Source organism: Pinus tabuliformis, chromosome 1_1 (genome assembly GCF_031772625.1).
Source record: "Pinus tabuliformis cultivar Carrire ecotype Pingquan chromosome 1_1, CPIR1, whole genome shotgun sequence".
NCBI lineage: Eukaryota > Viridiplantae > Streptophyta > Pinopsida > Pinales > Pinaceae > Pinus > Pinus tabuliformis.
In genome coordinates, this window is record NC_142297.1 from 279068730 (window position 1) to 279080726 (window position 11997).

The following is an 11997-nucleotide window of genomic DNA, read 5'->3' on the forward strand; positions in this document are numbered from 1 at the left end:
ACGTTATTTTTATTATTTATAATACATAACCTATGATAAATATGGGGAAGTGGACATACTCATTTTTATCTTCAAATAATTTTGTATTATTATTCTTTTATGTCTAAAGAGTGAAATGTTTTATGTAAAATTTTGAAAATGATAGTGAATTCTTTCATAGATTGGTTTTAATTTAATAATTTGTATTATTTTTTATTATATTTTTTAATTCAAAGAATGAAATATTTTTTTGTGATGGGTGGTATTACTAATATTAAGGGAGACTTTTTGTGAGATGTGCCCCTTGACATATGGATCAAACTTGTTATGGGGTGGTAGAAATTTGGTGGGGGGTGTTAGAAGATGTAGTACAAGTTTAGTCGATTTAAATGAAGGCTTGTGTATTTGGGGTGGTGAGGGTACCTAACTTGTGGGAAAGGAGGTGAGGTTGTATGCTCGCCTTCCTTCTCCTTGGCTTGGGTGGTGTCATTGTTATTTGTGGGTTTGTGGAGTGTGGGTGAAGTTGGTTTATCTCAGGGGTTTGGCTCTATGATATGAATTGCATTTGCAGTGGCGAGAGTGCTACGGAGCAACATGTTATGCCATGTTAAAAGATATTTCCTTTTAGGTGGACCTTCTCGTTTGGTTTGCATGGCATAAAGTGTTGACACTCCTTGGCCTCCTTTTGGAGTTTTGGTCACAATCTCTAGATGATGAATCTATATGGTCTGATGGCTCAATCTTGGTACTTTCTCTTTGCACATTTTGATTATGGCATGAAGGTGATATTGATTGGGAGGGTATCATGGCCAGTTTTGGATATTTCCCTTTCTACCGACTTAATGGATATTCTGGAAATTGTGGCATGCACTCATGGGTTGTTTAGTTATTGGCTCTTTTTGTTTTGCTGGCAGTTTGTTGTTGCTCTTGTATTTGGTAATTCCTTCTTCAGGTCTTTGTGACCTCAAGTAGTTGGCATGATCACTGTCGGATTTGGTACATACTTGTTGTTATTTCTCGTTGTGTTTATACTTGCCTTGGCCAATGGCGGGCTTTCGGTGGCGTGGTCGACTGAAAATGATAATGGTCTAATTTTAGCTCTGTAATGTTGTCCTTTAGGGTGTAAATGGTTCTTCTTTTTATGATGGGTGGTCCTAGTGCTACTAAAAAGCCCATTGAAGATTTCAACTTATCCAAAAGGTTATTTAAAGTAAATAAAAAAATGTTTTTTCCCAAGATTTAAGGGATTCAAAATCCTATTCATTAATGAATAGGATAGTTGATTTATGGAAGATCAAAATATATTTTGAAATTGAAAATCCTTCCTTGAATTGTGCTATTCGGAGTTTTACTCTGCCTTGAATCTATTTTCTGCATTCTGTGATCAAAGCAAAGGAAAATACATATTGCACAAAAATTGTCTGGAAATGACAGATCAATTCACTCTATCAATAACTAAGCCTAGTCAGGTTCATGATAAAATTTCATTTTTTATTTATTATAAAATGAATCCATTATATGAACTCAACAAGAATGGATCGTTGAGATAGGACCGGATCTTCAATCACAGAGAAAAATGGAAGAATATTTTTATGATGGTGTTTGTATTGATAATGTGTATGTGTGATGTACCTCTTTTTTTATTAATAGGAAGCTTTTCATGGTAGTTTAAAAAAAATGAAATATTTTAAGTATTATGAAAAAACTTAAACATTAAAAATTTGAAGATAATATAAAACTTTTTGAAACTATGGTTTTATCTTAATTATTTAAAATGAATAATATTGATGAACAAGGGTGTTTACAACTAACTATCCATTTACATGTTATTGATTTAATATTTAATTGGAATTTAGTCATATAATTACTAGAGTAGAAACATTACTTTATCTTTCAAATATAATAATTTACATGTTAGTGATTTAATATTTAATTAGAATTTAATAATATAATTACTAAAGTAGAAACATTACTTTATCTTTCAAATATAATAGATAGTAAAAATAATTATTAAGAAAAAATATATCACTTAAAATGATTTTTTAATGATTTATAAGAAATATTTTTACTTTTACTAAATAGCTTTACATATTATATTATTAACATATTTTTACATATAAAATAATAAATAATAAATTTAACATTTAAAAGATAAATAAATAAATTATATTTATTTAAAAAATCATATTTTAAATTCAGATAAATACAAACAAACACTTACACATGCCAAAGTAAAAAAAAAAATTAATATGTATATATTTTTTTGCTAATTTCAAATTGAAGTTTAACCACTTAAAAATCCAAAAATATTTAAGTCTCATCCTACAAATAAATATCCCATCAAAATACTTATTAAAACAGTGGTTTTCAACTTTATGTCAATACATGGGAGTTGTTCTCCATAATATGAGAAAAAAAAGGTTTCGGAAACCAAAAGAATCCAACTTTTGAAATATGTGGTGTCTACTCAATCCAGAGTTCTTCTCCATAATATCATAAAAAAAAAAAAAATCAGAGACCAAAAGAATCCAACTTTTGAAGGCGACATCCACTAAACGTAGTCGGTGCACTAAAGATAAAGCCTAGGTGAAAATGCACTAAATCTTCATTAAAAGGAAATTCCAAACCACTTTCCTAATCATTTTCCTTCCACTTTCTCAAAAGAATCAAAATTAAATAAATAATTCCAATACACATCTCAAATTGAATTTCAAACCACTTCCCCGGTCACTTCCCAAAATAATCAAGATTAAGAAAATAATTTCTCCAAAGAATCAAGTTTAGAATTTATCGAGAATAACGTTTCATGTGAAATTATGACACGCCATTATGTCGTACCATGCCAGTGGTTGTCAGGTTCGTGCAGACCAAACCATAGGTCATGTGCACTCAACGCGGAAATTGCTGGCACGCGTCGGCGTCACTTTCATCGCATCGTTTATATAAATTAAAAAAATTAAAGGAAAGAGGTCATAAATTTCATTCAATGTTAAGGGTGGACTCCGTTTCTTGAGAAAACCTAGAAGCCTACCGGATTTCAGAGCGGTTTTGTTTTACCAAGTACTTTGAGAGACAGAGAGCGACCAAGGCCGAGTGAACTAGTGGTAACTTGGGGTCATCCGCTGGGAGACAGAGCGCAAGAAAGGCTAAGTGAAGTAGTGGTAACTTGGGTCATCTTCTGGTAGCCATTTTGCTCCTCAGAACAACCAGACGATCTTGTAATTTCAATCTGTGAATATAGTATGGCATCCTCATCCACCTCTTATGCCAACAAAAACTACAATGTTTTTGATATTTTTCTTAATCATCGCGGTCCAGATTGCAAGAAACCCTTTGCCACCGATCTCTACAATCGCCTTTGCAAACACGGTCTCAGACCATTTTTGGACATTGAAGAATTGCGAGAGGGAGATGGCCTAACTTGTCAAATCGAAGGCGCTATTCGAACAGCCTCCGTTCACATTGCTATTTTCTCTCCCCGATATGCAGAATCGGTGTGGTGTTTGAAAGAACTCGTGTTGATGTTGAAGTCGAAGGCACCTATCATTCCTGTTTTCTACCATGTGCAGCCATCAGAACTTCGTTGGACGCAGCGCGAAACTGGACTGTATGCTAGAGTCTTGCGCATGCTCCCGTGGGTTTTTCGCATGCTACCGTGTTGTCTTCGCATGCTCTGCTCTACGAGGGGCGAAAATGGTGTGTATGCTCGATCCCTGCGCGAGCTTGGAGAAAAGAAAACAATCCACTGTCAAACTGGTAAAAAAGAGCCGCGATATGACCCCAGTATTATTAAAGAGTGGAGGGACGCTCTTTTTAATGTTGCAGACATAAGCGGTTTTGACCTGGAATCTTATAATGGGTGAGAAATGTGTTTGCAGCAGCAAAGCGAGCAGACCGGAGTTATAGGAATTGTAGGACTTGGAGGGGTTGGTAAAACAACCCTCGCAAAAGAAATATTTAACCGTCGGGGATCACATTTCAATAGATCTTGTTTTTTATTTGATGTTAGAGACAAACCTTTAATTTCTTTGCAGAGTCAGCTTCTTAAGGGCTTGGGTGAATGGGATGGGCAGATAAACAGCATCGATGAAGGTATAGAGATGCTGAGTAGGTATCTCAAAGCTTCTAAAGCTATCATCATTTTAGATGATGTAGATGATATTAAGCAAATGAATGCATTACTTTCGCCAGCTAAGGATGTCCTTCCATCCGGTAGCTTGATTTTAGTTACCTCTCGTAATATGGATGTTCTTATAAGAGGGGGAATTGTAGAGGCGTGCATATACAAGCTCACAGGACTGGATCCGCAAAAGTCGAAAGAGCTCTTCTGTTCTCACGCCTTTGACAAATCTTATCCAGATGTGGATTTTGAAGAAGTAGTTAATCTGTTTTTGGAAGCCTGTGATGGATTGCCGCTATCTCTCACAGTGCTCGGGGCGCATCTGCATGGTGAAAAACATTTGAAGTATTGGCATGCCCAATACCGCAAAATCTCCAAAGCACTTCCCACGGATATCCAAAGCAGACTCAGAATTAGCTATGACGGTCTGGAGGAAGAGGAGAAGCACATATTCTTAGACATTGCTTGTTTCTTTCTACACAAAGACAGAGACACAGCGATAAGGATATGGGACGGATCTGGCTGGGAAGGAGAGCTGGGTTTTCGGAATCTACAAAACAGGTGTCTTGTGGAGTTAGACGAAAAAAATCAAATAAGAATGCACGACCACCTTAGGGATATGGGGAGAGACCTGGCGGAGAAAGAGCCTCCAGACTCTTGGCGTCGTATTTGGCGTCCAACTGACAACCTTCTTTATCATCACTCACCTGTACGTATTTTGAAGCTTTAGAGTGACACTGAAAATAATGTTCTGATATCAAATTTTGAAATGCCGTTATGGTGTGAATTGTCTGTAAATTTTGAGTTTTTCATCTAATTTGCATAAATATCGATCAATCGTGTTTTAGGTACGTGGAGTTACCGTTGTTCCGAGTAATGGCCCGGAATGGTCTCCACAACACTTCAAAAGCCTTGTGGAACTCACAGGCAGGTTGCAGCTTCTTGCTGCAGAAGGTGAATGTGTGGAAAGCATATTGAATGTTGCTCAGCCACCAGAACTAATATGGCTCCGCTGGATTAACTGTCCGTACTCCTCCCTGCCTTCATGGATTTTAATGAAAAATTTAAGAGTTTTACAAATAAAGGGGGAGTTTGAAACAATCTGGGCAGACGAATGCCAGGTAATTATGTGATTTTGTTTTCGCCTAAAGTTTAACATTTTTCAGTTGACCTTTATTATAAAAATTTACTTGTTCTAGCACAATTTACAGAAATTGTGCCATCCAGTGTCAAGCCCAATTTATAATATGAAATTGCAGGCACCTGTGCAGATTAGGGAGTTGGAAATTGATGGTCGCCTTCTCAATATTCCAGAGTCCATTGGGAGGTTAAATTATCTCGAAAAATTTATCTTGCACAACAACAGCTATAAACCGGTTAGTCTGAATATCTTGCCAGATGAATTTTGTCGTCTGCACTCCTTGAATTACTTTTGTCGTCTGCACTCCTTGAATTACTTGAAGTTACCGGTTGGTCTGAATATCTTGCCAGATGAATTTTGTCGTCTGCAGTCCTTGAATTACTTGAAGTTAGTGGGTTGTTCAGAGATTAAGTCGCTGCCAGCTTCCTTTGGCAATTTAAAGAACCTCCAAACTCTCGTCTTGCACTTAAGCTACCAGCTGCAGAGCCTACCAGAATCACTTGGCGGGTTGACGAGCCTCCAGACTCTCGACTTGTCCTGCTGCCCCCAACTGCAGAGCCTACCAGAATCACTTGGCGGGTTGACGAGCCTGGAAACTCTCAGGATGGACAACTGCTCCCAGCTGCAGAGCCTACCAGAATCACTTGGCAGGTTGACCATCCTCAAAACGCTCGACTTGGACAACTGCTGCCAGCTGCAGAGCCTACCAGAATCACTTGGCAGGTTGACCATCCTCAAAACGCTCGACTTGGACAACTGCTCCGAGCTGCAGAGCCTACCAGAATCACTTGGCGGGTTGACGAGCCTGGAAACTCTAAGGATGGACAACTGCTCCCAGCTGCAGAGCCTACCAGAATCACTTGGCAAGTTGACGAACCTCAAAAAGCTCCACTTGGACGGCTGCTCCCAGCTGCAGAGCCTACCAGAATCACTTGGCAAGTTGACGAACCTCAAAAAGCTCCACTTGGACGGCTGCTCCCAGCTGCAGAGCCTACCAGAATCACTTGGCGGGTTGACGAGCCTCCAGACTCTCCGCTTGTCCTACTGCTCCCACCTGCAGAGCCTACCAGAATCACTTGGCGGGTTGACGAGCCTGGAAACTCTCAGGATGGACTACTGCTCCCAGCTGCAGAGCCTACCAGAATCACTTGGCAGGTTGACCAGCCTCAAAATGCTCGACTTGGACCTCTGCTCCTAGCTGCAGAGCCTACCAGAGTCACTTGGCGGGTTGACGAGCCTGGAAACTCTCATGATGGACAACTGCTCCCAGCTGCAGAGCCTACCAGAATCACTTGGCAGGTTGACCAGCCTCAAAATGCTCGAGTTGGACCGCTGTTCCCAGCTGCAGAGCCTACCAGAATCACTTGGCGGGTTGACGAGCCTGGAAACTCTCACGATGGACAACTGCTCCCAGCTGCAGAGCCTACCAGAATCACTTGGCAGGTTGACCATCCTCAAAACGCTCGACTTGGACAACTGCTTCCAGCTGCAGAGCCTACCAGAATCACTTGGCGGGTTGACGAGCCTGGAAACTCTCAGGATGGACAACTGCTCCCAGCGGCAGAGCCTACCAGAATCACTTGGCAAGTTGACGAACCTCAAAAAGCTCCACTTGGACGGCTGCTCCCAGCTGCAGAGCCTACCAGAATCACTTGGCGGGTTGACGAGCCTGGAACTCTCAGGATGGACAACTGCTCCCAGCTGCAGAGCCTACCAGAATCACTTGGCAGGTTGACCATCCTCAGTGCCTACCAGAATCACTTGGCGGGTTGACGAGCCTCGAAACTCTCAGGATGGACAACTGCTCCCAGCTGCAGAGCCTACCAGAATCACTTGGCAGGTTGACGAGCCTCGAAACTCTCAACTTGAGCACCTGCTCCCAGCTGCAGAGCCTACCAGAATCACTTGGCGGGTTGACGAGCCTCGAAACTCTCGACTTGTTCCACTGCTCCGACCTACAGAGCCTACCAGAATCACTTGGCAGGTTGACCAGCCTCCAAACTCTCAAGTTGACTGAATGTTCCCAGCTGCAGAGCCTACCAGGATCAATTGGCGAGTTGACGAGCCTCCAAACTCTTCTCTTGGACTACTGCTCCTAGCTACAGAGCCTACCAGAATCACTTGGCGGGTTGACGAACCTCAAAAATTTCCGCATAGACGGCTGCTCCCAGCTGCAGAGCCTACCAGAATCACTTGGCGGGTTGACGAGCCTCAAAACTCTCGACTTGGACGGCTGCTCCCAGCTGCCGAGCCGACCAGAATCCCTTGGCGGGTTGAGGAGCCTCGAAACTCTCGACTTGTCCGGCTGCTCCCAGCTGCAGAGCCTACCAGAATTACTTGGCGGGTTGACGAGCCTCGAAACTCTCCGCATGTCCTACTGCTCCCAGCTGCAGAGCCTACCAGAATCACTTTGCGGGTGGACGAACCTTCAAGATGTCGAAATTAAGGATTGTAATGGTCTGGTGGAGGTTGGAGCATTTCCAACAAGCCTGAGAACCCTAAAGTTGGAGGGTTGCGGCGCATTGAAGAAAATAGGAGGGTTTTCTGGTGTTTCAAAACTTCAAATGTTGAACACTAGCTGGTGCATGGAATTAGAGGAGCTGCCAAGTTTTGAAACCTGCGTATCTTTGGAGGACCTGTGTGCATTTAATTGTCTCAAGTTAAAGAGCTTACAGGGGTTAGAGCATTCGACAAAGCTTCGAAAGCTGAATATTAACTGGTGCATGGAATTGGAGGAGCTGCCAAGTCTTGAGACATTGGTATCTTTAGAGGAATTGTCTGCATTTAATTGTGTCAAGCTGAAGGGCATACATGGGTTGGAACGGCTAACAGAGCTTCAAAAACTGAACATCAGCGGGTGCATAAAACTGGAGGAGTTGCCAAGTATTGAGAGATTGGTATCTTTGAAAGAGTTGTGTGCATTTAATTGTGTCAAGCTGAAAAGAATACAGGGTTTGGAGCCGCTGTCAAATCTTCAAACGCTCAACATTAACGGGTGCATAGAATTGGAGGAGCTGCCAAATATTGAAAGACTGGTATCTTTGCAGGAGGTGTGGGCATTTAATTGTGTCAAGCTTAAGAACATACAGGGGTTGGAGCATTTGACAGAGCTTCAAACGCTGAACATTGACGGGTGCATGGAATTGGAGGAGCTGCCATGTATTGAAACACTGGTATCTCTGGAGCGGTTGGCTGCGCGTAAGTGTTGCAAACTGAAGAGTATACCGGGTTTGGCGCAGTTGACAGAGCTTCAACTACTAGATGTTAGGGAGTGCTCTGAGTTAGAACACCTGGCAGGTGTTGAACAGTTGGGGTCGTTGGACACACTTTATGCCTCTGGATGTCCAAAACTGCGGTGGTATTGGGGCGTTGTGGAGGAATTGCAGCAAAGATTGAAGGAAGACTTCATCGTATGAAATATTATTTATTCAATTGTTTTAAATCCCGTTTGAATCACAAAGAGTTTGTTTTTTTAGCATCTTTGCTTTACAGTCCCGGTGATTATTCATTTTATATGTGGGGATATTTTTCCTATAGATAAAGGTATGTCGGTTTAAGTGGTTTAAGTGGTATGTCGGTTTAAGTGGTTTTCTTGTATGGTTGTGGATGACATGAACGGCCACCGGGTAGGATTGTAATTTTTGTGAATTTTATATACACATCTAAAGTTCAAATTCAAAATAAAATTAAATAAATATTATTAAGAATTTTGACGCAAATACACAAAAGAGTTAAAGCAAATACCGAAGCTTTAAAATGATATTTTAATTTTTTAAAAATTAAAATTATTTTTAAAATTTTTATAATTTGAAAATTTTATTTTTTGATGGGTTGAAATTAATGATTAGATTATTTTTATAAAATTTATTTTTGAATTATTATAAATAAAAAATAAATAAATAAAAATTTGAAAAAATATAGATAATATCAACACTTATACTGTAATGATAACAATTTATATCTAGCTATTTTATTACAATGTACAATTAAATCTTACATATATTAGTTTATGAATTACAAATATAATATTTTTTTTAACATATTGTTTTTAAATTTCATATTGTAACCATAAGATAAGATTATGTTACACATTAAAACATATATCTCATAATATATTATAAGGTTGATACTTCATTTGAATTATATTAATAATTTTGTAATATAAATTATGTAATATTTAAAATTTAGATGTTTTTTTAATTATATTTTTTTAAATATATTAAAAAAAATTAAATAGCAAATAAATAATACCATTTATATAATAAATCATACCTAAATTATATAATGACATATTCTAATTAATCTTTTTTAATTTTTGTTAGATGTATTACTTTTACCTATATAATGGGATAGGAGATTTAAATTGAAAATTATTTAATTATTTAAATAGAAAAAATGTAATAAATGTCATTTCATGTCTAGTATGATTTCAATATTAATTAAAAAAATAAATAAATGTTACTTCTTATAATTTCAAGAAGATTTGGAAGGATTTTTTTTATAAAATTAATAAAAGATGGATAAATTATAAAATATTTATATGATGAAAAATATTAGTAAATGAAAACTTTAACATTTAGGTTTATATTTGATATTTTAGAACACTACATTATTCTCTATGTTTTGATTCAAAACATTCGAAATTTCAAGTTTATGTGATGTTTTCTTTTGGATTCTTAGGTGCTTAGATCCAATTGAAGATAGAGAAATGAGATCTTTGTTTTATATTCTCTCTATCTAAACCTTTATGGTTGGACATGTTAAAAACACATCTTTTTCTCTTTGTGACTCTATTTCTATCAACTTATGATTTAGAACTCGTGTGTTTTTACCTTTAATTGATTTGTGACTAAAACCCTATAACGACTTAGACATTACCTAAAGCATATTAATGTGTTAACCACTAGTAAGAAATTATACATTGTAATCACCCCTCCCACATTTACCCAATTTCACTGCCCCCCTGGGGTAAACATGAGCTTAGGGCTACTATGACATTACTCAACCTCCTATTTATAGTTAAGGAGTGGAATCAACAAAATGGAACCTTATTGACCTTCCTCGGGAGCTACCAGACACTAATGAGCTAATCAAACACTCCTAGTGCCTAAATCCTGCACTGAAATGACTTTCTTCTCACCTAGACTCCCAACCACATGCATGACAAGGCCTCCATGCGGTTGAGGGCCTCCAACCGCATGCAAAAGCCTAATAGGTTGTAGTTATTACCCAAATTCTTCAGTTCATATGGTGTGGTCCCAAATTTTGAGCCTAAATTCCAGGTTAGCCTCCATACCATAGCCCAGAACTCAATGAAACTTTCAAGAATGATAAACAACATCAAGACAAAGCCATCTATACCAAAATTGATAAAAAAACTTGACCTAAACAGGCCTAACCATGACAATAATTTCGTCAAACATGTTGAGAACATGTAATCTACTGGTCATGAAAGCATATCTAAACATAGGGGTCTAATACTTATCTAAGAATCATAATGAAGGTCTAATGCCCTCTCATAATAGTTGCAATAACACTTATTAGATCATGCATTCAATAACCATTCATCAACTAATCAAAACATGTCAAGAGCCATAGCTAGAACCTATTATGAAACCATGCTTATAACCAACATATAACCGGAATAATATCCATGATATAACAACCATCAAGCCACAAAATATTAAGTAAAAATAGTCATGAAAAACAATGGGAAAAGAGATATTATTAACATATGCAAAAGCCAACCAAGTCAGGGACTTCCCCATACCATCCAACCATAGATCTCGTTGAACCAAATATTTCTTTCAGCCAATAACCCCATGTGTCATGTTCCAAGCATGAATGTGGGACTCAAAACAAAACAAACAGGGCTTCCCGGAGGCTAAACTACCTCCACCCTTAGGCTTTATCGCAATCCCACCAAAAACGATCAAGGGATCACTAGGCCCAAAACAAGCACATAAACAACGAGGGCTTCCCGGAGATTAGGCCACCTCTGCCCTTAGTCTTTACCACAATCCTGCAAAAACTAGTCAAGGGATTACTAGGTCCAAAACAAGCTTGGATGCCTTAGAATTTCTTCATCAATACCTTGAGGAATTTGATTGTCTCCACCCTCAGGATTTACTGTAATCCCACCAAAACCGATCAAGGGATTCCTAAGCCCTATGGGAATTTTCCTAATACCACCTCACCCTGTTCCAAAACATCTGGAAATTCAAATCTCAACTGAATGAAAGAACCCTATCACACCATGGTTATTTGGAAATGGATAGGTAAGGCTGAAACCACTGTCGCACCTGGAAAAATCCATGCCACAAACAACAAGAGATCCAAATACATACATGCATGTACCATGCATTCACAAACCAGCTAGGAAATCACACTTGCAACCTGTTACTTGAAAGTATTCCTCCTGAAACTGCTTAATCTAACTTTTCCTTACTTGTCAGTTTATTTCCTTGTCCTTCCTTTGCCTTCCTTTGCTTTTTCCTCTTAGTGATCTTCTCTCTCTGAGACTAATTCTAAATCCAAATTAACGAAAGGCTGTGAACTGATCCTCATATTCCTTTTTATTATTGAGGCCTCTATTTTCTTCATTTTCCTTTATTTTTCCTTCAATTGTTCTCTCATGCAAAGTTGTGACCTTTCATCTCCTTTTTCTCCTATTTTCATGTATTTTCATATATAAATGCCAATTAATGCCTCTTTTCCTTTGTCAATGCCTTTGTCAATTTCCTTAGCCATAATAAAC

General features: G+C 38.5%; 2 protein-coding genes across 2 annotated transcripts; both read left to right on the forward strand.

Moving 5' to 3' along the window:
• Positions 1-2961: 2961 nt before the first annotated feature.
• Positions 2962-8802, forward strand: LOC149212622 (uncharacterized). The gene is given in 4 exon segments (XM_089388758.1): positions 2962-4808; positions 4948-5220; positions 5359-6437; positions 7348-8802. Coding segments are annotated over 4 exon segments (4248 nt in total). The 5' UTR covers positions 2962-3221; the 3' UTR covers positions 8657-8802.
• LOC149212623 (uncharacterized) lies at positions 6425-7081 on the forward strand. The gene has a single exon (XM_089391885.1). The coding sequence runs from the start codon at positions 6490-6492 to the stop codon at positions 6973-6975; it is 486 nt and encodes a 161-aa protein (XP_089248011.1). The 5' UTR covers positions 6425-6489; the 3' UTR covers positions 6976-7081.
• Positions 8803-11997: the final 3195 nt, after the last annotated feature.